The following is a 24,946-nucleotide window of genomic DNA, read 5'->3' as shown; positions in this document are numbered from 1 at the left end:
AAATTTGTTTTGAGTTAATTTGGAGTGTGGAAAGCATTTCACCACAGAAACATTGTTGACTGACTTTTAGGTTTGTAAAAAATATATCTAACTTCATCTGTAGTGTGGTACTATTTCTGTGAACTGTGTTTACTCTCTCTGGCTTTGTTTTCACAAGGCATGTATTCTGAGTTCCCAGTCAGAATGACAGGGACACATCTTTTTTTCCTCTTTCCCCTTGGCAGTGTCAGTGGGAGCAGGTGCTGCAGTGAGTTGGAGCAAGATGGGTATTTTAGGGCCCCAGAGACATAGCACTGGAAGACTCTAAGGGGCTTCTAGTCCTACTACCCATCTGACATTCAATTTGTCCCAACATTCCTGCCAAGTGAATTGTCCAGTCTGTGCTTTTTTATCTCTAGTGATGGGAATGTACTTCCTATGAGTAACCCATTCCACATTTGCCATGTCTGATTAACAGTTCTTATTTTGAGCTGAAGTCAGCCTTCCTCTACTTTTAATCGTTCTTTGGTCCATTTCTCTTCATTTTTATGCAAGTAATCCTTTTCAGCAACCCTTTTCGCCTCTTTCTCCACCTTTTTTTTTTTTTGCCAAGGACTTCCCAATTTCCTTCAGCTAGTTATATAATTGCAGGTTTCTTCATTATTTTGGTCACTCTTTTCTGGACATAAAGCATTTTTGCTAATCAGTAACTATCTGAAAAGTTACTTTTGAGGGGTGTTCATGCCTATGTATGTTTTGCATTGAGGGTAGGTGATCTATTACATGTATGTTTAAATCATCAGTTAAAGATTTGTATGTTAGAGATTGCTTTTGTGAAATACTTAACTGCAGTTTAGAAAGGTTTTCAATTGAAAGGTCTTGGTATAGATTTTGATTCTTTGCAGTTCTTTTAACGTCCAATATACCCGCAGCACTAAATTCTGCCTTAGGAAAACGAGGTTAAGTGTGAAGTTAGTGACTATGTGGAATAAATTCAGTATTTACCATCTGTGATTCTGTGAATATTTGTTGATTATCTACAATGTACTAGACGCTGTAGGAAATAAAAGAGAATAATAGAAGTAGTCTTTGCTCCTAAGGAACTTCCAGTTTACTTCTGGGAAACAAACACACTCACACCCCTGTAGATTTAATAACAGTATAAGAGACATCAAAAATATAGTTAATTTCCAAACATACAAAAACAAAACCCAGAATATCCCAAATTATACTTTGGAGAATGCTAATGTGCTTCAAAATGTTAATTGCTGTTCATTAAAATAAATGTTCCATAGTAATGTAAGTTTTAGAAATGTTAGGTTAAACTATCTTTGGGTCTATTGGACTTTTCAGGGTCTTTAGTGTGCTAATATATATTTAGAATGACTTTAAAAAAAAGTGAGATATATAATGTGTAGCATTCACAAAATTACTAGATGGTGTGTTAATAGTTTTAAGCATGTTACTATTCCTTGGAATACTTTTTGGAAATGTTGGTTTAGATTAAAAATGTTAGAAGTTCAGACTAGTGAGATTCATCTGAGAAGGCTTTATGCTTGATGCTTGAATTTGGCCTTCAATTTACATGTACCGTTTGAGTAGATAGAAGCAGTGTGAACAGGCTGAATGAGAGAAGCAAAGATGTAAAGTGGAAAGTATTGGGAGATGGTGCAAAAAGTTATGTGAGCTGATACACAAAAAAAGATTCTTCCTTTCTCATTTTAGCAAACAGAATTACTTCCTTTTGGCAGTGGGGAAACTAAATGTTTAGAGTAGGCTTTGGGAGCTGGACAATCAGCCATTTATTGAGTACATATTACTCAATAGGTGTTGAATATGTAAGGAACTCCAAAGATATAATACTTTTGTTTCGGGTTTTATTAACCTGGGAACCAGAGCATATCAATATAGCAATGGTAAAAAATATCGATTAAGTTTAAGTGAATAGCTCAACTAATGTTTCAGTGATTCAGAGGATGGAGTGGTCTCTTTTGCAGGATTTACTCTGGACTAGTATTCACATAATTCAAAGAGGATACTTGTGTTTGATGATAGCCATCTTTTGAAGAACATTGGCAAGAAGGTTACTACTTGAGAGATCAAAGAATGAGGGATTGGGGATTTTAAATATGTAGAGAAAGTTTGTAGTAACCATGTGAATTAGGAATAGAAAAAAAAGTGAAGTTGATTGAGAGGGTGGCAGTATCTATAAGGAGAATAGAACTAATATACAGTTGACCCTTGAACAATGTGGAAGTTAGGGGTGCCGACACAGCCAAAAATCCACATGTAACTTTTACTCCTCAAAAACTTAACTACTAATAGCCCACTGTTGACCAGAAGCCTTACAGATAATATAAAGTTAACACATTATTTTCTATGTTATATGTATTATATACTGTATTCTTACAATAAAGTAAGCTAGAGAAAAGAAAAGGTTATTAAGAAAATCCTAAGGAGGGATGCCTGGGTGGCTCAGTCGGTTAAGCGTCTGCCTTCGGCTCAGGTCATGATCCCAGGGTCCTGGGATCGAGCCCCGCATCCACATTGGGCTCCTTGCTGAGTGGGGAGCTTGCTTCTCCCTCTGCTGCAGCTCCCCCTGCTTGTCCTCCCATGCACTGCCTCTCTTTCTCTGACAAGTAAATAAATAAAATCTTAAAAAAAAAAAGAAAGAAAGAAAATCCTAAGGAAGGGAAAATACATTTACAGTACATTGACAGTACAGAAAATACATTTATTGAAAAAAATCCATGTATAAGTGGACTCCAAGCCCATGTTGTTTGAGGGTCAACTGTGTCTTATGTTTGTTCAGGCACTCCATTTATGCAAATATCAAGTAAGTGATGTAATCCTCACTTTATCAATGAGGAAATAGGCTTGGAGTGGTGAAGTAAGATGTCCAAGTTCAGATTGTACTTGAACCTAGATGTATCTGCATCCTAAGCATATTCTGAACAAGGTTAAGTTTTGGCTTGGCGGGTGGGTATGGCAGAATGAAGGGCCTGACAAAACCTGGGGTGTTTTCTAAGAACAGAGTTGAAGTGACTAAGTAATTACAATCAGGTTGGTTTGGGGCTTAAAAAAATTAGTGTAATGGATAGAGTCAGGTTTTTACTTTTGTTTTACCTTCCCTCATTATCCTTCTTGTTTTAACTTTTATTTTACTTTTTTAAACATTGTTTGGATCACAGTACTTGTTTTTCCATTGAGGCATTTTATTTGCACGTATGTATTAATCCCTAGAAAAAGAAGCCCAGGATTTTCCCTCCTGTGTATTTTCGTCTTGCTCCTTTGTGGTCCATGATGCCAACCGAGGTTGTCAGCACAGTGAAACCGATCTGGCAGGATAGGAGCAGATTATTCTGCCATTTTTCCAGATCTTTGAGTTGTACATCAAATCTAGGGCTGATCACTCCACGCTTGTTTGACCTGCCCGTGAGGTTCACAACAATTTTTCCAGCTCTGTGATCATCAGTGATTTCAAATTTGCCAATGTAACCATGCTTCATCATCACAGTTAGAAACTGGATGATGACTTTGGAGCATGGGATAGTAAGAACCTGGTGTTTGGCTCTCTTTTCGGCATTGTTAATGCTCTTGAGAACATCTGCCAGGACATTCATGTGCACCATTACGGCAGCATGGAAAGATGGTGGAAAGAGGACAGGAGGCCACAATACTTATTTTCTTAACAGTAAGACCCTTTTCTATGGAACTAACCATTCTATTTTAAGCATATTGCCAGTCATGTTTCAGTCCAGTAAGCTTACTTTCTCTTTTTTGTTCATCCCCACCTGCTTCACCTAAATTTTGTTCATTTCCTAGTTTAAGGTAGCATTGCTGTTTTTTAAATTCAGTTTTTTGAAATCACTTCCATTCTTTCCATGAAGCATTCTAGATTAATTTTGTTTGACGGAATTTATTTCAGAGATCCCATCAAAAGATACTTAGGATTATATCATGGAGAATTTGTGTTAATATTTCAGATGGTTATTTAGCTGGGTTTTTGACATTTAAAGAAAGTTTTCTCTATTTTCATTAGATTTTAAATTAATCTAGTTACATGATGTGGGCAACATTTTACATATTTATAATTCTTTTTATGGCTTAAAACAGGTTCACTTTAGTACAGTTAGGCTGCAAATAGGGAGTAAGTAAGTACTGTTGATTGTCCTCGATTCAAAACAAAGTACATAGACATAGTTGATACCTTTTTTGGCTCAGTTTTTTATACTGAAGTTCATGTATTTTGAATTTCTGGAATGTTTTTTGAGAATTTTTCTGTTTATGGAAGTTCCTTTCATCGCCTGAGGCTTTGGGAACACAGACCAATTCAGAAATTTTGGGAAAGAAAAAAAGATGAAAATTGTACCTAATTATTTCTTGTGTTTTAAATTATGAATTATGAAAATTAAACATTTGGGCTGTTTATCATGCTTTTTATGTTACCTGTCTCATACTTTACTTAATTTAGATGGATAATGGTTAAGGAACAATCTGAAATTCAATTCAAAAAGAAGATAGAAGATAGTAGGTAAAAGGTAAGTGTCTAGAATGCTAAATAATAAGGTAATTGGAGTCTGTTTTTACTTAGTCATTGTTTTTACCGATTCATTTCAGAAGAAGGATGTGATAGTGTAGGTTGTTATTGCCAGACTATAGGTCATCAAAAAACACCTTTAGACTTTGTTACTAGATTTAAAAGTACCGTATTTTGCTTTCTGTAGTTAACTTCTATTGTCATTATTGTTATTATTTATTATTGTTGTTACGTTTGCTTTGTGGAGTCTCCGTATCTGCACAATGGAATGTAGCTTAAGGTTCTGTAGCTTTAGCTGGGGTGTTTAGGACATAGTAATTCATCCACCTACATTTGTTATTTTTGAGATTTATCATTTTGGAATGTGTGTCACTTTCTAACTTTTTTTAAGTGCAGTTGTTGCTACTTTTTATGCTTGATATGTTGAATAAAAACCCTTTTAGTTTGGTAGTAGAAACCCTTTCACTGAGTTGAAAGTCTGCGAAATGAATGCTCTTATTGAATGAGTATGATTTGAGATTGAGAAGGAAAAAAATAGAGATTATCAAGGGAAAGTGGGTGGGGCTGTGGAAGAATATTAAAGACACTTGTAAAAGACCTAGATTTTTCTTTGAAATGTTGGAAATACTTGGAATAGAAGGAAGTGTCCCAAATAGAGGTTTATCATTTTTCTTCATTCATTTTTGCTCTATGAAAGGAAGTGAGTTTGATGATACCTAGTAGGTTAGTACTTAGGAAAGCTTTGTTTAGAAAATGAATGAATGAGCCTCTCTCTTCTCTACTCCATCTCCCAAAAATAGGAGAAGTTTTTAGGGCTAGAAAGGGGCAGATTATTTTATCTTTTCAAAAATTAGTTAATCCCCTAAAACTGATCTATATCTATCTATATTGTCTATATCTGTATCTGTATATTTCTCACTGTATAAATGTTAGGTGAAGAGAGAGGGCCTCAGTGCTAGCATATTATGCTAAATGCCAAATCAAATGAAGAACGAATAGGAAGATTAACATAACATGATAAAATGAAATTTAAAAATTAATAAAAAAAAGAAAAAGGAATAGGAAGAGATGAATAGAAGATCCCACTGCAGTAAGGGTAATTGTCATTACATATGGAGACATACAGGGATATGGAAGGGTGTTGAACATTAGTTGGTTGCCAAGCGAAGAATGGAGTTTGTCTAATGTGGTCTTTAAAAATACCTTATGTAGAGGCATTTAACAGCTCTGTTTTTGCTGCTATATTTAAGTCTACACTTGTCTGTGTGTCTGATTTTTAAGGTCTTCTGTAGTCTAGTGTTCTGCTTTATCCAGTGAACCTCATTTTCTTCTGTTCTTCAGCAAGTCCCTTCTGCTCCACTGAGCCCACTTTTCTCATAGTGTCCTACACATGCCACGTTCATTCCTATTTCTCTGACTTAGCCGATGCAGTTACTTCTGACTGGAACAGTTGTCCTTCTTCCCTCCATTCTTAAATCCTGTCTTCTTTTGGTATCCCTTCATTACTTCACACCACACTTCCTTCCTTCTTTAAACTCCTCTTGCAGTTGTATTCATTATCCTTAGTTCAGCGTTTGATTCTTTAATTACTCATATGTCTTAGGTTTGGTTTAGATTATATTCTTTAGAGCAGGAGGCTTCTTTTCTATTGCTTTTATGTCCTATGCAGTGTATGGCTTGGGGGTTGCATGTAGGGTTGGTGGTGTCTGGTTCTGCCTTGTTTGAATGTGCTTCCACTCAAATGCTAGGTGATAGAAGAGATGGTGATCTTTCTCTTCGCAAAGTTGAATTCTTCTCTTTGTTTTTGCTTGGTCTTATCTTGGAATTGTTTTTGTTCTTTTTTAACTTAATTTTTTCCCCTTGGATGTCTCTTTTTATCCCTCTCTATTGGTCCAGATTAGTTGTTAATCATCACTCATTTCTCTTCTTTTTAGTCTGCAGATTTATCCACCCAAGGTAATTTTGGTGTGAGAAAATTTAATGTGAAATCATCGCTGAAATTTGTTGCCTGTTCCAGTCAAAGTTTGTAGGCTACAAAAAAAAAAAAAAAAAAATCCTGAAGTTTGCACCTATAGATTTATACCAAGATAATTTCAGGTGAGAGAACTATTGCTAAAATAAGAGCATATGAACTGTGCAGGTTTAATTGTATAATTAATGTAACTAGGCAAAAAGTTACTTTTCTGCCTATTTAAGGAATCATTGTAGCTGCAAATAAATTGATTTTATATGTCAATTTTCATATTATTTTGAATCTAACATTCTTTGAGTCAGGAGGCTTGTTTTTTTGTTTTGTTTTATTTCCCTGCTTTCTTTTATTTATTTATTTATTTATTTTTTAAAATTCTAGTTTATTTTTTCATCAGTAAAATGTAATATTGGACAATGTCCCCAGAGAATAAGCTTCCTATGTGTAGGAAGATGATAATCTTATTACACCTGCTATTAATTAGGTCATTTACTTGGCCACTAATACGTTATATCAGATTTTTTTTTCACACTGATGTATCCACTTGAACAAAATACTACAGGTAGTCATTATCATACCAACATTGAAGACTTAACCATTCCTGAGACAAGGAACCATGTTTATATTAGTATTTCTTTGTTATGATGCTTAGTCTTGGTATTATCAAGCACAATGTATTTTTCTTAATGAATATGGGTGGATTAAGGCAAAAGGACATAACCTAGTCCCCTCAATAATTTATTTTCTGTCCTTATAAAAACTGTTGTTGAGGCTATACAAGTTACAGATATGCTGGCTACAGAGACACGACTTGTCCTTGAGACCAATACCTAGTATGGTAAACATGAGGTTAAAATCTCGGTGTTCACAGCATTCCTTCCTCGATCTACATCACAATCATTGCTCAGCAGTACCCATAATGCAGACTCTCAAATACCATTTGCTTGCTATGTCTCTTGGTTGTATGTATGTAGATTATTTTTCCTCATTAAAAATATTTCATAATATTTAATAATAGGGCAACAATCTACTCAGTCTTTGTAAACTCCCCACTGAATAATTTTTCATTTTTACAACCATTTTCTGCATGGCTGTTGCACTTGTCTTTTGTCATCTTCTTCACATAACTAAGTGGTCCCTTCCCTTCAAAGGAGGAAGGATTTTTGAACGAGCCTCCAATTCTATCCCACAAGGTGAAATACTGTCCATAGTTATAGTCAAAGAACACGTGGTGGTCTGTATGTTGGGCTGAGCCATTAATAAATGGCCTTAAGATGTGGGGAACACGGAAATCACCATCATGAATGGAAATCGTCCAGATATTGACCAAGATGTACAAACTTAAGTAGACCACCTTGTGTAATGGGATGGTAAAAGGGTATATATGGTAAGGTAGACTCTGAAGGAAGCCATCCACAGGGTCAAAAGCATGACTTGCAAATGGAGTAGGAATCTTCCAGAGATGATGAGGTTTGTGTATGCACTTATACACAAGTCTATGATGAAGGCCTCTGTGAATCCAGTAGATCAGCATGTCAGTGAAAAAGAGGAAGGACTGTATACTAACAAAGAGGCGAACCCAGCCACTGGGAAACTCTCCTACGTCATCATATTATTTGCTGTAAACTCTCAACTCCAGCAGGAACACTGACACAGTGGGAATACTAATCCATGGCAATGACTGGACAGTAAACGTAATCTCTCTATAGACTTGATTCTTTAAAAATTGTGGATGCTTCATTAATGAATGATCATAGACAAAATAATAGCTCAGTGTTGCAAAGAAGAAAGGATATAAGCACCAAGCTTTGTTACAGTCAGGAGACTAATTGTCGGAAGATGTCATCCTCAGACCATGAGGCTGGATAGAAGTACGTTGTAAAAAAATAATAATCTGCAGCATTGAGTACAAGATCCATCTTAGCCCCCCCAGTGGGTCTGTGGCCTATTCAGCCTCCGCGGGGTCCTAGGCTGCCGGGGCCACTGGGCGGCTGGCGATGGTCAGCCAGCGGGCCAAGCCTGGAGCTATTTCCCTGCTTTCTTAAACTTCTTTGATCTGCACTTGTACCTCAGCCTCTTTGGGTATAAAGGATGTCAGTACACCGTGTCAGCAAGCCATCTTCTTGATTCATTTTGCTGTCATGAACATCTGCAGTCTATATTGGATTACTATTTACCCAGCTTTGTTTCCTGACGAGATTAGAGTTGTCAAAAAATACAGGTGTTTCTTTTTTTCAGCATTGAGTTGTGATTGAATTTGACCTATTTACTAGTAAATCAGAATAAGTTGTTTACTGGTAAATCAGAATAAGTTGTAAAACCTTAAGATATGTTAGTTTATTTAAAATTAAATTAACATAGCTTAAATTTAAATGAAGGAATAGTTTGTCTACCAATTGAAGTATCTTTATGGTTGAAATTAGTGCATCATCCTGTAGCATATTCATCACCTTCATTTAAGTGTAAACATTGCATTTATTTCTCTTCAAAGACTACTATATTGCTGTATCTCGATAGTGACCCTTACTGTGAAGAAAGTTAGTATCCTGATTTATATTTTATAGAAACCAGCATTAAAACAGAATGCTTTCTTATGCTCTTAGGTCAAAATTACTGCAGTTAATTTGTGTTAGTGTTTTTACTTTGTGATTTGTGCTTATTCTACTAAAACTTCTTACTGTAGAATTGGATTGAGATTGATAATGTGTTTTGGGTCCTGGTCCATTAGATCATCTGTGTTTTAGTCTACTATATGAAGAATGAGTATAACTCAAATACAGCTGACTTTCAACAAATATTTATTAATGTATACAATTTGTCAGATACTAGGTACTGGCCATAGAGCAGTTCACAACAACCACAGACAAAAATCCCTGCCTACATGGCACTTACATGCTAGTGGGTTTAGGGAACAGATAATAAATAAAATAAGTAAAATATATAGTGTATAAGATGCTAAATGTTAGGGAGAGGGTTAAGGGAATATTGTGTGGTTGGGTGTGAGGGGAGGAAGGGTTGAAATTTTAAGTAGTGTGGCCAGCCAAGGTTTCACTGAGCAAGTGACATTTGAGTAAAAATCTGAAGAGGTGAGAGAATACACTATAGGGACCTTAAGAGTGGAAAGATTGTTCCAGATAAAAGGCATTACATGTGCGTTTTTCAGATAGTTAAGTTTGTTGGTATTATTGTAGGTTCACACAGGCTTTTTATTTTCCACAGAATGTCCAGCAAGGAAGTAAAGACTGCTCTAAAAAGTGCTAGAGATGCAATCAGAAACAAAGAATACAAAGAAGCTTTGAAACATTGTAAGGTAACTGATATATTTTTTTATTCCACAGTAAAAGTATGTTACCTATTTACAAGCATTATGGATTTGTAATATGTGTATCATTTATTGTCTAAACGTAACAAACATGGTTCAGTTGTTTAGTAGACCATTAGAGTGATTGTGCTAGGATAAACTACATTGGCCATACTCAAAGTCACACTCTCAAAACCTGAATATCTCTTAGGTATCTTTTGATGGGTTGTATTATGGAGCATTACTGTATCATAAGTTTTCATTCTTTAATGGTATGTTGACAGCGTAATTCTATTTGGTTTGTGAATGGGAGACTCAAGATTCTAAATCTCCTCTGTAAGGTAATGAGGGGAATGCACCTGTCCAGAGGGAGAAACTGAATGTGCAGGAGAGAGAGTGTAGTGTAGGAGTAAGAGAGGATGGGATCCTGAGCTCGAGAGAGGGGTCTTTGATACATTTTCCATCTTAGCAGGGGGAAAGATAGGTGTAAATCCATATACTGTCAGATTTGTAGGTTTGGGGGTAGGAAGAGAGGAATGTTCCCCTCTGATATTTTCTTAGTAAAGTATAAGCTGAGAGTGGAAGAAGAGCTGTGTAGGAGATTTGAGATGAAAGAAGGTATGAAGTAGTTGTTATTTAACTTACTAGTGAGGATTGAAGGGATTGCCAGGCCCTAATGAATGTCCATTTGAAGTTTCATGTTATTGAAGTGAAATCACTGAACTGAGTTGTGTAGTTTCTCTCTTCATGCCCAGCTTCTCAAGCTTAGAAATGGGCATGCTGGGGTTCAAGTATGGATGTTGAGAACGATGATGGGGAAGAGAGGCAAAGGAGTTGAGTATTTTTGCCAGGGAGAGACGACAGTCATGGGTGAGTGGAGTCTAAGCTGGGAAAGGAGGGATGAGAATTGAGAAGTGGAGCGATAGTAGAATAAAGGGGGGGTCAACTAATTGGACATATTAGAGGTTAAAGAATTGTCAGCTTTAGTAGTTACCTTGTTGTTAGTTTTTTGGGAGACAGCATTGTTGGATAGAATGGAATTTGTGCTATAGAATGGTGGGAGATTGCTGGAAGTGTCATGTGGATGCATATAAACACAATAATCTGTCTCAACTCATGGAATTATTCTTATTTTCTCTAGAATATGTAAAATCTTAAGAGCTAATTTCATTGTAGCTACTAGTTTTGTTTTCTGTCACTAGAACATCTTTGTTTTCTGTTTCAAACTTTTACTTTAGCAAATAGCTGTTCTTTCTGAAAGCAATAGCTCTACATATAATTTTTATTCTTGTTGACAGGTGGTATTTAAACATTCATTGCCACTATTTATTTTTGAACACATTTGGTATAGTCACATTGGGGTCAGTCTACTTTCCTACCCTGTTATTTCGATGAAAAATCTATCTGGTGGTGGGAAATGTTATCATAGTGAAGGAAAATATGGGCATTGGTTAGGGTGAAACGATATGGAAAACAGTTTTGTGAGTTGACTGGTGGCAGTGTGGAGTGGAGGCAGGCAAGATGGTTGGGTGGTATGAATAGTCTTAGTCTTCTTTTTGTACATAGTATTTTCAAGGAGCATGGGGAGGCATTTGATGGAGGCATCAGCATTGCTTGGACAGCTTTTAAAAAATATGCCTCATGTTTTAGACTCTTTACAATTACTGATCCACTCCAGCTCCTTCTCTCCTTGAGGAAACCGAAGACCAGAGAGGTTAAGTGGTTTTCTTAAGATCACCCAGTTAGTGGTAGATCCAGATTTCCTGACACTCAAGTCGACAGTATTTTAGTTGTTGTTTGTTCATTAGCTTCCAAAATTTAATGACCCGTTCTTTTTAATTTTTTTTAATCAGACAGTGTTAAAACAAGAGAAAAATAACTATAATGCCTGGGTTTTTATTGGTGTTGCTGCAGCGGAGTTAGAACAACCTGATCAGGCCCAGGGTGCCTATAAGAAAGCTGCTGAACTAGAACCAGACCAATTACTGGCTTGGCAGGTATGTAGAAATTTTTTTTTCCTATATTAATGGTAAAGAATTTTTTGCCCCATTTTTTAAAATACAGGTAGCAGCTTTTTAAAAAAGCATTTAAACCTTTATTTACCTCACAGAAGAAAAAAATTTTAAATTTATTGGTCTTCTAAACCTGAATGTTAGTTAAAAAAAAAATGCCAGTGCTGCTATTTAACATTATTTGATATCCAACCCAATGGATTATTTCCAAAGGTGAGGATTGGAATTGAAATATGCTTATATAAATCTCTAATTTAATTATGTGTGCATATGAAAGACTTATCAAGGATATTCCTTATGCTTAGTCAGGGGAAAAGAAATGGTTATTAATCTGTTTTCTAAAGGTAAAATAAAAAAATTTGCAAATCTACATATTTGAGTACAAGTGAAATTCTTTTTCCTTATTTTATGTTCTTCATGTTTTTTGTTGGCTTCTCCAACTTTTTCATATTTAGTAAGTTTGTTTCATATCTCAATCACATCTTAGAAACTGATTAATAGTAGGCAGTAGGCTTGGGAGAACATGAACCTGTTTGTATCACATTTATGTGAACAAGAACGTGAGAGGGGGTATCTGGTAACACACTTAGAGAGATGCCTGCTTTTAGTATGTATTGATTGATTTAAGATACCTGATCTTTCTTTGAAGCAAAGATGACAGGTTCCACAAATTACTTGGATTTTTTTATTTTGACCATATAAAAGTAGTGTCATATAGTAATGTCTTAAGAGTTAAGATTAGAGAGAGTACCTGTACGCATGCAGCGTGCACGAGTGGGGAGGGGCAGAGGGAGAGGGAAAGAGAAGTCTCAGGCAGACTCCCTGCTGTGCATGGAGCTTGAGTCAGGGCTTGATCCCAAGATCTTAAGATCATGACCTGAGCTGAAATCAAGAGTTGTACGCTTAACCGACTGAGTCACCTAGATGCCCACTTCAAATATATTTTCAGAAGTAAAGAGAATGATATAATGAGCTCCTTTGGCTATCACCTAGCTTCAATAAAAATCCACTCATGGCCAGTATTTTTTCATCTCTACTTTCATCTACTTTCTCCTACCCCTAATTATTTGGAGGCAAATCCCAGACGTATTATTTTATTTGTAAATTACAATTTTCTTTATCATAAATAATCTTTATAGATTGTCACTTTATTTAGTAAAATGAATGTGAGAGCAGAATAATCTCTACTGTTTCCTATTTTAGGGGTTAGCAAGCTTGTATGAGAAATGTAATCACATAAACGCTAAGGATGACTTACCTGGTGTTTACCAGAAGCTCCTGGATCTTTATGAAAGGTAATCATTGTATGGGGAAAGGCCAGTGTCTTTAAAAGCTTTAATTCAAATAAACTGATTAAAACTTACATAGAAGTACTCCAAACATTTACTGGGAATTGAGAAGTATTTTTCTTTCATACCATTGTTACAGAATCTTTTGATTGTGATTGAAACAGAATTAAAACACTATTAGTAAGAGGATTGACTAATTTGGGAATTTTGATAAAATTTTCAGTTAATATAATGGAAGATATTTCTTAAACCTTTTCTTTTTTAATGAGAGGCTTATTTTATAAAATTTTCCTGTGGTATGAAAGAGGATTATGTTCTAATTTAAAATAGTACCTGACAGTAGTATTTTTGGGATATTTTAATTTTAGTATCTTAAGCCTTTGGTTGTTTTCATTAATCAGATTCAAAATCCTTTTTTTTTTTTTAATTTTTTTATTCTAAGTGTTGACAAACAGAAGTGGTGCGATGTCTGTAAGAAACTTGTGGATCTATATTACCAAGAAAAGAAACACGTAGAGGTTGGTTAATGATTTGCTGGGGTAGTAGACTTCTTTTACTAAAGGCATTATTAGAAGAAAGCTTTCATTTAGCTTAAGGGAAAATTAAAAAACAATTAATATGTAGTATGATGTTAAAAGAATATAGAGAGATATTACAAATAACAGTGTTTTGAAACTAAATTAAAATTCAAGTTTTAGTTATTCTAACTTCCAAACCTTTTTGCAACTGGGCAGGGATAAATAAAATAAGTAAAAGCATCGTCTGTAGAATTTAGTGATGCATTTGTGGTGCATCCATAGCTGATGCTATGAGTTACAAGGATTGGGATATGTAGCCATTATTCCTGTTTCCACTCTGGTATCTTAGTTGTACTTCTAATACAGGGGCTGTGTGGATTTGCCCAGTCACCTATTTCTTGGGGAATTCATAATAGGTGGAGTTCTGTGCTTTTGCTGTTTTTATGTATTAGCAAATGAAAAATATTTTTATTTGTAGATTTTATATTTTTAATTGGCATTTTTGATATTTAAGATTAATTAAAAAACATTTAAATCTCCTTCTTGCTAGGTGGCCAGAACATGGCACAAATTGATAAAGACACGGCAGGAGGAAGGTGCAGACAACCACGAGCTTCATCAGCTATGGAGGAAATTGACTCAGTTGCTGGCTGAGAGTACTGAGGATCAAAATAATGAGACCCAGCAATTGGTATTGACCCCTTTATTCCCTACAGTTTGTGTCATGAAGATTAATCATTTAATTGAATTTAGCAAATGGAAACATAATGGTGTAATATAGGAAAGTACCATATGTCAAAATTGATATTTTATAAGTGTTCAATTTTAAATTCAGAGAGGTTCTTGCTGATACAGTCAAAATTCCTGGCCTGCAGTCTCATATTAAGTCTGGACAGAGTGGACTTGGTATTCAGGGTATCACAGTTTACTTCCTTGTGTTCATAAGAATCCACAGTAAATCCGTTTTTTAATCACCATGAAAAAAGAAATTGTGAAATTGGCTTTCACAAAACTGCTGTAATTTCTATGAAGTTGTACTTACTTAAGGTTTGTTTAAAAGTGTGTTTCTTTATGTTTGTGAAGTAAGAGTACTAAATTACTTTGAGGTTTAGCAACTCAGTATTTTGTTTAAAGTATATAGGGTACTTATATCTAGAAATATTCCATTTTAGTTTAAAGATTTTGAAGTAATTGAAAATAATTTTTAAAAAGACTAAAACAGTCCATTGATTTTGAACTGTAATTGGAAAATATCTCCATTCTACTTTTTTATATTTGTAAGTTGAAAAGTAAACTTAATTTCTTATTATCGTACATAGCCATCAGTGTATACTTGTGAAATTTGAATGGACTTTTTAAATGTAAGCAATTATAGACTGAATATAGGATGAGAAGTTCATTTCTTTGTATGTTTGTTCATTTAATCCTTAATCCTTTTTTCAGAAAATATTTATTTTATATAGAATCTTTTATATATAGCAGGCAGTGTCCTAAATGCTGGAGATAAAAATAGAAGAATATAATTTGCATTTGTTTGTGTGTTGGCTTATCTGTGTATAGATTTAGTTGTGGGAAAAAATTGAGCAGTGACAAAATTAGGTGATCTGTGAACTTCTCTTAAATCATATCTTCATATTATGGCTTCATTGCTTTCCTTGAAAAACTATAGGTTACCAAAATATCAAACATACACCAAATACCAAAATAAGTAAATGGTTTTTTTTGAATTATCTGTACTATGCTCCTCCATGAAAGAGAGCTAATTATGCTTGTCATCATTTTAAGAATTGATGTTTAACTGTTAAATAGGATAATAGGATTTCGGGGTGAGGTTATTTTCATCTTGAATTCTAATGATAATTTTGCTTATTTAAGTGTGTTCAGAAAAAATGTATCACCTGTTTTCCAAATGGATTAATTGCATTACTTTTTTTTTTGAAACCCCTGTGCTAAACGGTATAATTAGGCTTCCCTTTTTGCAAGATTATTAACTTTATCAGAGGAGTAAAATTTTCCCTATTTATGTAGACTTTATACCATACTTTTACAAAGAAATTTGGAGGTAGTGAACAGTATTGAGACTTTTTCATTTTTAAAGTCATGGAGGGGCTTATGGGTGGCTCAATCATTTAAACATAACGACTTTTGATCTCAGCTAAGGTCTTGATATCAGGGTCATGAGTTCAAGTCCCACTGGGCGTGGAGCCTACTTTAAAAAATAAAAAAATAAAGTCATGGAAATTCATTTTAAAAAAAAGGTAGAACTTATATAACTATATGAATGGTATCCTTTAAAGTGCTTGATTTGGATTCTAGTATTGTTCTTGCTCAAAACATATTTAGAAAGCTTCTTTCGGAATTTTCTTCAAAGTCATTTAGTAATACTGGATAAGAAGTGATTTTATTATACTTCAGTCATATTTCTGGTTTTCTTTTGACATAAGTATAACTTTACAAATTTATTTAAGATTGAAGATTTGTAACCATTGAAAATATTCCAAGGAACATACTGGTGATTTCAGAAGAGATGTTTTAAAAATGATCTGAATAGTTGCAGTTACACTGGTATATAAATAAGACTATACCTCTCCAGTTGACTACTTTATAGGGAACAGCAAGCACTTACAAGAATGTTTTGTTAAATTCATGATGCTAATTTATATTTATCCCTCAATAGTTCAGTGCAGTCTCCTGGCCAGTTGGAGTTAGACCTATTCTAAAACTTGCATAGACATTTTTTTCCTCTTTGAAATTGTCAGGGCCAGACAATATAGGAAAATATGAGACAATAAAATACATTTGCAGTTCGTTAGTTGAGGTGGTATATTGTATAAGTGAGTCTTATACCTTCAACTGTTTATTACATTTGTCATTTCAGTATGCTAAAGATGATAGCTTTTTTGTTTGTTTCAGCTTTTAACTGCTTTTGAGAATGCACTGGACTTATCAGATAAGATTCCTAGTGAGGATCACCAAGTACTTTATAGACATTTCATTCACTGTTTATCCAAAGTAAGTTGATTTTTAAAATCTCTATGTGACTTTTATATTCTAATTAGGAAAGTGTTCACAAGCATATTTTACTATTACTTAGTTTATTTTACTTTTATATTTTCAAGTTTCCTCATGAGACTGCTAGATTGAAGAAGGCCTGTGAAGGAATGATAAACATCTATCCCACTGTACAATATCCACTAGAAGTGCTTTGTTCGCATTTAATTGAATCAGGTAATTTCTTCCCTATTATATTGTGTGTTCTAGAAGTGTATGAACATGTGGGAGTGTTGCTGCTTTCAATCAAAAATTGTTTCAGTGCTTACCCTGTGTAAGGTATTGTTTGAAAATTTCTGGACGTAAAAGGAAGTACAGTGCGTTGTCTTTGTGCACATGAAGAGGCTAATAAATGTAGGAGAGTATAATGATACAGAGGAATTATGAACTACTGAGTTCACTGTTGATCAATGAAGTCTTTTGGAAGGTGAGAATTGAAATGAGTCTTAAATTTTCCATAGAAATCCAATAAATAGGAGGAGGTGAAAAGTACTCTAGATGGCATGAGCAGAAGTATGGAGGTAGGTTGCAATTTTTAGGAATACTAAAATGGTTTTATTTGCTCTAGTGGAAGGAATAACTAAGAGATTTTGGTTGAGTAGGTTGGACTATATTGCCTAGGGCTATGAATGTCATACATTCTCAGAGCTGATGTTTTAGTTCACAAGTACTGGTTATAGATGCTATAATACTATAAAGTAATGAAGCTTGTGAATGATCTCCTTTTTTAATGAAATAGAGCAGATTCAAGTCTGAGAGTATGTCTTAGCTTATGCCTCGTGCTCTTCTTTTTTTTTTTTTAGAGATTTTTATTTATTTATTTGAAGAGACAGCGAGAGAGGGAACACAAGCAAGGGGAGTGGGAGAGGGAGAAGCAGGCTTCCCACTGAGCAGGGAGCCCGATTCGGGGCTCAATCCCAGGACCCTGGGATCATGACCAGAGCCGAAGGCAGATGTTTAACGACTGAGCCACCCAGGCACCCCTGTGCTCTTCATTGTTTCCTTTCTTGGTGGGAGGAGAGAGAGCTAATAACAGCCAGCATGCTGGAAGTTGCTGGAACCCATGCCTCTGGATGTCTCGTGCCCAGGGCTGGTGTTCAGTCAGTTTACAGGAGATTGACCCAATGGGTTTTCACACCAGCCTCTGTCCTCTTTGTCAGTATCTGTGCTGAATAGATTTTTACATAATTTAACCATTACTCCTGTCTGTGCCTGTATTCAGCGGATGAGCAAAGTTCACAGAAATCAGTCACTGAAATAGAAATAACAGTACCATCACCAATGTGTCAGTGATTATAAAGTTTGCATAGTTTTACTAATTTAATTGTTTTCATTTTGTTGCTAAATGAGTATACACCTGGGAATGCTTTGTATGTGAATGACTATCACAGGTGTCATTATAGAAAAATTGTTGAAAACTAGTGATAGAGGTAACTGAGGGAAAATGCCTTTTGAAAGAGTATCATTGCATCTGTCTTGGCTCTCCCCACTTTAACTTTCCCTTCTAAGTCCTACTTGTACTCCCCCCACCTCCCCGCCATGTCTGAATTAAAATTCAGAACTATTACCTTAAGTGTTGTATTTTTTTGGTGAGAAGTAAGTGGATCCCCTTTGCTTTAATTGAGTCAGAGATAGACTTGTAAGAGTACTTTTCACTAATGTGAGAGAAGAAATGTTGTAGTAAATGTTGTAGTGAATCAATTTATGAAGTATAAAGTCAAATTAATATGGTATGTGGGATAGATTGTATAGAAGGTAGACTAGATTGGGTAGACTAAATGATCTTGAGAATGAATGAACTGGGACTATGATAGTGGGAATAGAAAGTAACAGATGAATGAAAAAAATAGATTTGTTAAGCTGTAAAGGAAGGGAGAAAATAATTTTAGCTCTCTTGAAAAGTTGGCCTAATGTGGAATGATCATCTGTAAGAAAGTTGAGTTGTGGAGAGGAGAGGTTAATGGACATTTAAAGGGAAATGCCCATCGGGCTTGCAGATGAGAGATCAATACTAAGGCTAGACATAAGGTTTGGAAATCACCAAAGTGAAGTGGAGTGGATGACTTCAGAGGATGACTAAAGAGCAAAAAGCTGAAAACTATGTCTTGGGTGGTGCTGGCTGGCTTGAAGAGAAAGGGAGGGAAAGAGAAAAGTAGAAAACAGAGAAGCAGAGAGGTCCAACAGGAAGTTGGTGGAACCTGATGTGAAGCAACAGAGAAGGGAGGAAAGAACATTTCAGAAAGGACATCTGTACTGACAGATTGAGCAACTAACTTTATGATTAGGAGGTTTTTATTTAGGGCTATCTTTCCTAACCAAAGTGATTGCATTGAAACTTAGATTTCAATGATGGGAAAAGAGTAGGAAGAAATGGTTAGCAGATTAATTATTAAAAGAAATAATCCAGGGATTTGGCTGACTATGTTTAAGGAGAGGAGGAAGCATGCAAAGGGGTTGGTAACTTTTAGAGGAGTAGGAGAAGAATTGCGGTAGTGTTGCCTGGGAGGAGAGGTTCAGGAAGAGAGGGCTAGTTAACATTGTGAACTTTGCTTTGAGGTCAAGGAGGATGAGACATAGTAGGAGACTTTCAATATGAGGAGCATGCTTGTGAATTTTTGTGGGTTTTTTTCCCCCCACTGACAGGGAACAGTTCCAGAATTCACCTAGTTTCTTTAAATTTTAACATGAATCCTAATACATTTCCAAGATAAATGGGCTGATTTTGTAATTGGTCTCTGGTACCCATTCCTCCACCCTTTTTCTGCTATTACAATTGCTATTGAGAAACCAATGGCTGGTGTTCACCCTTTTTTTCTCTATTTTCTTTCGGCTATTAATGATTTGTACTATTCCCTCATTCTTGACCTTGTCACATGCCAAATGACACAAGAGGATACTTGAAATTTCTTTTTGAGGACTGATTGAATGCTTTCTCAATAAGCACATGTATGCCTATAATGTGGATTTGTGAAATAAGCATGGCCCCTATATTAAAAAAAAAAACTACAAAATTATAGAAGAAATTAAATCAACAAAGTCTATATAGTTATGCACATAAATTCAGTATTTGACAAAGTGTTCTAGAATAAAGAGATAGCAAGTGGTTATGCTGAATGATTGGAGAATGTGTTGGTTTATATGAAAAAAAATCATTCCTGGAGAGGTTATTTTGCAGAATTTAAAGAAGGAAAGGCTTATATTCCTGGTAAAGGGGAGTGGGTAGGTGGATATTTACATACATGGTACACCAAGGAAGAGTTTTTTCTCTGTAGAATCATTGGTTGTGAGAATCTGTGGGATGGAGCCATTCAGGCTTAGGTACTTTCTAAGGTAAAGCATTATTCTAGGGGTAAAAGTTGAATAGTTAATGCCCGACAGTAGGAAGCTGTGCTTAATGATTTCTTGTTTTCTTTTCATTGCTCCTCTAAACCAGACTTTCTGTGTATGAAGAACTTCTGAAACTGTTAGGTATTTAAAAGCTGACCTATCCTCCTCCAGCGTGCTTTAGTATCTGCGGAATTTGCTACTTCACAGCAGTTAATCACTGGGTTCTCTTCCACTGGGGACAAATGTATTTCATTCTCCTTTGTCCTCCTTTGCATGTTGAGACTTGAAGATTCATTTTCAAAATGACTCAGTTTATAAAGCTTCACATAACAAGTAGTGAATAGCTTTCACAGTTGTCAGCTGATGAAATGTTATTTCATGCTAAATGACCTTTTCAGTTTATTTTATTTTGCTTTATAGTTGAAATGGGGGAGGATAAGAAAGCTTGGTTCTTCAAATTCAAACATGAAAGAGCTTAAGATTTTGTGCTCTGGAAATATTAGAAAATCTGGATGAAAATAAAGAAATGAATATATGCCATTTTGGTTTTTTTTCCCCAAGCTAGGTTTATTTAAAAGAAAAATTCTATAGTAGTGATCAATTTCTTTGTGATGTCAGCAATTAGTTATTTTTAAAAATCACCTTTTTTTTTTGTGGTAAACTTTAGGAAGCAATTCTTATAGGTATTACTTGGCATCTACCCTGAATCTCTTCAGAATGCCTTTTATTCTTAGAGATTTAGCATTCATCAGCCCCAAGTCTAGCTTGCCTTATTGAGAAATAAAAATAATATTGTCAAACTTGTTTTAAAGTTGTTAAGCCTGGAATCTTAGACTTTTTTAAATGTTAAAAAGAGCAGATAAGTTAAAGAAATGATTTTCTATTCAAAAAGAAATCAAGTGTATTTCCTCTCTGTTTCTATCCTCCACATATTATTTAGCTAGTATTCTCAGCAAGAGTTAGTATGGAGAAGAGGATTGAGAGCTGAAGCTTTGGAATATCCCTTGTCTCTACAAAGCATCAGTGATGTTGTTACTACTGTTGACAGTTTTTGGGAACACCAGAGAAGATTCCTCTAAGTGTCATTTGTTCTTAGTCATACGTAGAGAGTATGTTTCCCAAGGGCTAGAACATAGTCTCCCCAAATCTCTTGGTTTCTGTAATTGTGCTCCCAGATTTTTTTTTTTTTTACAGATTTTATTTATTTATTTGAGAGCGAGAATGAGAGAGAGAGAGAGAGAGCATGAGAGGGGGAGGGTCAGAGGGAGAAGCAGACTCCCTGCTGAGCAGGGAGCCCGATGTGGGACTCGATCCCGGGACTCCAGGATCATGACCTGAGCCGAAGGCAGTCACTTAACCAACTGAGCCACCCAGGCACCCCGTGCTCCCAGATATTAAGGAAGATTTATCTTATTTAGAAGTTTTTCATGTTCATCTTAGCCTTTTACAAACAGTTTTCATCTACCTACCCACATTTTGTTTACCTGTGTACGTGTTTAGGTACCGTGCATATGGATAGTCATTGGGATGATGCATGACTGGCTTTTCTTTCCATCATAGGTGTGTTTTTTATAATAAGGGCAGTTTATGTAGCCAAGGTACTCTCATGAATTACGTTTCTATGGAGTAAGATAGTTGACTCAGATGGCTAGAAATTGAAGGTAAAATTTTAATAGCCGTTTTATTTTCTTTTTTAGAATGGTGATGATTTTTAATTTTCCATAGTAATTCTCAGCCATTACTTATTAACAGACTAAGCCTTTTGGTACATTAATTCATAATGGTATTCTTAAAGGATCATTACAGTATTTAATGGATGCCTAATGTGTACAGGATACCATGCTAGTTCCTACCTTCCAGAAGTTACTATTTAGCTGCAGAGGTAGCAACTGCAGTATATATATAAGACTAACAATAAAGGTGGTATATGGTGTTGGTAAATACTATAGGCCTGTGGTTCTTAAGTGTGGTCTCTGAACTTGTAGCATCAGTATACCTGAGAACTTACTAGAAGTGCCAGCTTTCAGGTCTAACATTGAAATCAGAAACTTTGAGAGTGGGGGGTTAGCATTCTCCAGGTGATTCTGATGTCTAGTTTAGATAATACCACTGGTTGAAAAGGGGAGGAAAAAAACCCCACTGGTTTGCTTGGGAGGAGGAAGGTGTATGAAATTAGGCACGTCTGCTTTTGGAAATTACATTTATGGAAGCCATAATGAGAATAGGTTGACAGAAGGAAATTCATGTCTAGAAGGATAATAATAGCTGGCTCAGGTCTTTTGTACTGGATAACTAAAAAAGTAGTATTTCTTCCACTTTGTTTTCGTATCTCACCAAACAGTATTGAAGTTTTAATTCTTTAGCCGTTAAGAATTTTTTGAATTTTTGGTACTAACTTGGACTTCTAAATCAATGTATAATATCATGGATTATGCACTGGTGTGTATATGGTTTTGAAAAATTTGAAATATATAAAATAAATGGTAACATGCAAGGAGTTTAACTTCGACATCTGAGACTGAAAGAGTGGCTCCACATGTGGTCTGGGGGCATATGTTTTACATAGATAGTAAAGCATCAGACTACTTTTTCAAACAAATTATTATTTTTTTCAAAGATTTTTATTTATTTGTCAGGGAAAGAGAGAGGGGGAGAGAGATAGAGCACAAGCAGAGGGAGTGGCAGGCAGAGGGAGAAGCAGACTCCCCGCTGAGCAAGGAGCCTGACATGGGACTCGATCCCAGTACCCTGGGATCATGACCTGAGCCAAAGGCAGATGCTTAACCGACTGAGCCACCCAGGCATCCCTCAAACAAATTATTTTTATTTGTTCCCCATATTTATTGCTTCAAGTTGTAGTATTGGTTTTTAAGAATTTTCTTATATGATTAAGCAATTTATTAAAGTGCTGAGTACTCTTCACAGTTTATTCTCAAAGCAGAAATATTTTCTGCTTGTTTTTATGCTTTTCTGGGAATGGAAATCCTGAGATGGAGGTTGGAAAAAATGGAAATATAACACAATAAATAGTGTTTTCTAAACTAAATTATTTTACCAAAATAAATTTGGAACAAATGTAGGCATTGGATGACTGTTACATAGGTTTAGCCATTAACTTATATAGGAAAAGAAAGTTTTTGAAAGAAGGTAGAAATGTACTGCTGAACCTGTAAACCTAAGAAAAATGTGACTACGTTTTTGTATAGTATCTTGACAAATAGTCTGTCTTTTGGTCATAGGATTCTGGAAGAATCCACTCGATTTGGCATCCTGGCTGCCACATCTCTAGCAGCACATGGTTGCCCAAGGAGAGAGATTAGTGAAGTTACTGTGGAATAGGAAAAGGAGAGCTGGCAAGCGGGAGGCTCTGTGTCTTAGCGTAGTAGCAAGTAGGAGTAGGTTTCTTGTTTGAAACCCTTGAGTATGACTTCAGGTTCAGTTTACCCCCATACTGCAGTGGGTAAAGTAGTTTCTACTTCCGATATTTAAGAAGATGAAGAAGCGTAATTTTTTTAATGATATGTTAATATTTTTGGTATTGTTGGTCTATTTAAGTTTTGAATTCCTGGAGTCAGGATATGGTGGAGAATGTGTAAGACAGCATTTGAGCTTGAAGTATATATGTTTTGGCAATTGGAAATTTGGAGTATGTATGCTAATAACTTTTCTTTTTAATTCCAGGCAGTCTTACTGATGAAGGACAGCAGTATTGTTGCAGACTAGTGGAAATGGATTCCAAAAGTGGTCCAGGCTTCATTGGTTTAGGCATTAAAGCATTACAAGACAAAAAGTATGAAGATGCTGTTAGGAACCTAACAGAAGGTAAGTGTACAGTGTAGAGCATGTAACATGAGGTATAGTTGTAACCAGACTCAGGGGTATCACTGCTTGGGGTGCATTAAATTGAACACAACCCAAGAAAGTGTTGAAACAACATTTGTCACAAGTAAGAAGGCAGGGAAATAGCCCGTAAGGCAGTGTCTCCCTGTGGGGTTAGTACAGGAAACTTTTATTCAGTGTATTAGGGGGCAGGGGTAGAGAGCTGGTGTATGCATTAAGAAACTTAATATATACATATCTCTTCCTCTCCTTAAAACCTTCCACGGGTTTTCGGCTGCCCTTAGGATAACATGGAAACTCCTTCACAAGGTTTGCAACCCTCCCGAGTCTGATTTCTTGCCCTTTCCTGCTTCCATGCTTCATTTTCTAATATAATGAATCCATATGCTATTAATTAGGCACTTTGGTTGAGCTACAGATGCCTAGCATGTCAACATGCTAGTGCATACAATGTACGTTCCAAAAATGGCCGAAAACCCCATCCATAGCAATAAATCTTAGTGTTATAATGAGCTTACAGTAACTTCAGGATCACTTAGATGGGCTTTGATATAGGCCCTGAGCTCCAAAGTGGCTCAGACTGGCTCATGCAAGAGGCTATCCTAGCAGGTTCCTGGGTAAGCTCTGCTGGTTGTGTGAAACAAAACACATTCCTTCCCTTCCCATTTTGTCCCTTCCCTTCTCTTCTGCTCATAACTTTCAGCCCTCTAATCTGAATAATTCCTCCTTACATCCTAGCTAACATACTCAATAGGCAGTTATCTTTGGGCCTTTCTTTGAGGAATGTATATTTAAAATAGAAGTGAAAAAATACATACTCTAGAGTCTGCTTAGGTCTGGATTCCAACTCTGCCACTCACTAATTTCAAGACCTTGAGAAAAGTAATTAAATTCTCTGTCTCAATGTTTTCATTTGTAAAGTAAGTATAATTATATATATGTGTGTATATATATGTGTGTGTGTGTGTGTGTGTATATATATATATATATATATATATATATATTATGTATCCCCCCCCATCCTTAGGAATCTTTAACTTAGTTTTGTTAGGTATGATGTTTCTGGATGAACTTATAGTCACATAGATATCTGAATAACAAATACAAGCTTAGGGTGGGA

The 24,946-nt window shown here is 35.6% G+C and overlaps 2 protein-coding genes and 1 pseudogene across 6 annotated transcripts in view; 1 reads left to right on the top strand and 2 right to left on the bottom strand.

Annotated features, from left to right (window-relative positions):
- Window positions 1-24,946, top strand: part of SKIC3 (SKI3 subunit of superkiller complex) — a 157,760-nt gene that overhangs the window by 74,603 nt on the left and 58,211 nt on the right. For 2 of the 5 annotated variants that reach the window (XM_064596392.1, XM_045898841.3), the window contains exons 2-10: window positions 6,454-6,616; window positions 9,708-9,798; window positions 11,643-11,786; window positions 13,005-13,096; window positions 13,533-13,608; window positions 14,159-14,299; window positions 16,522-16,620; window positions 16,728-16,836; window positions 23,668-23,808. In XM_064596392.1, coding sequence (XP_064452462.1) covers window positions 9,709-9,798; window positions 11,643-11,786; window positions 13,005-13,096; window positions 13,533-13,608; window positions 14,159-14,299; window positions 16,522-16,620; window positions 16,728-16,836; window positions 23,668-23,808 — 892 coding nt within the window. In that variant the 5' untranslated portion in view covers window positions 6,454-6,616; window position 9,708. Of the gene's footprint in view, window positions 1-4,453; window positions 4,521-6,453; window positions 6,617-9,707; window positions 9,799-11,642; window positions 11,787-13,004; window positions 13,097-13,532; window positions 13,609-14,158; window positions 14,300-16,521; window positions 16,621-16,727; window positions 16,837-23,667; window positions 23,809-24,946 lie in introns of all 5 variants that reach the window. The other 3 variants (XM_064596393.1, XM_045898797.3, XM_045898832.3) reach the window with 2 other exon arrangements.
- Window positions 3,219-3,614, bottom strand: LOC123860145 (small ribosomal subunit protein uS8-like). The gene has a single exon (XM_045898867.1). It carries the CDS (start codon window positions 3,609-3,611, stop codon window positions 3,219-3,221), a length of 393 nt encoding a protein of 130 aa, XP_045754823.1. The 5' UTR covers window positions 3,612-3,614.
- On the bottom strand, window positions 6,861-8,428 carry LOC123860140 (lathosterol oxidase-like; annotated as a pseudogene).

The sequence above is a fragment of the Mirounga angustirostris genome, unplaced genomic scaffold (assembly GCF_029215605.1).
Source record: "Mirounga angustirostris isolate CCGP_5_RB_7025 unplaced genomic scaffold, mMirAng1.0.hap1 SCAF_7, whole genome shotgun sequence".
NCBI lineage: Eukaryota > Metazoa > Chordata > Mammalia > Carnivora > Phocidae > Mirounga > Mirounga angustirostris.
This window is presented reverse-complemented; position numbering and strand designations above follow the sequence as displayed.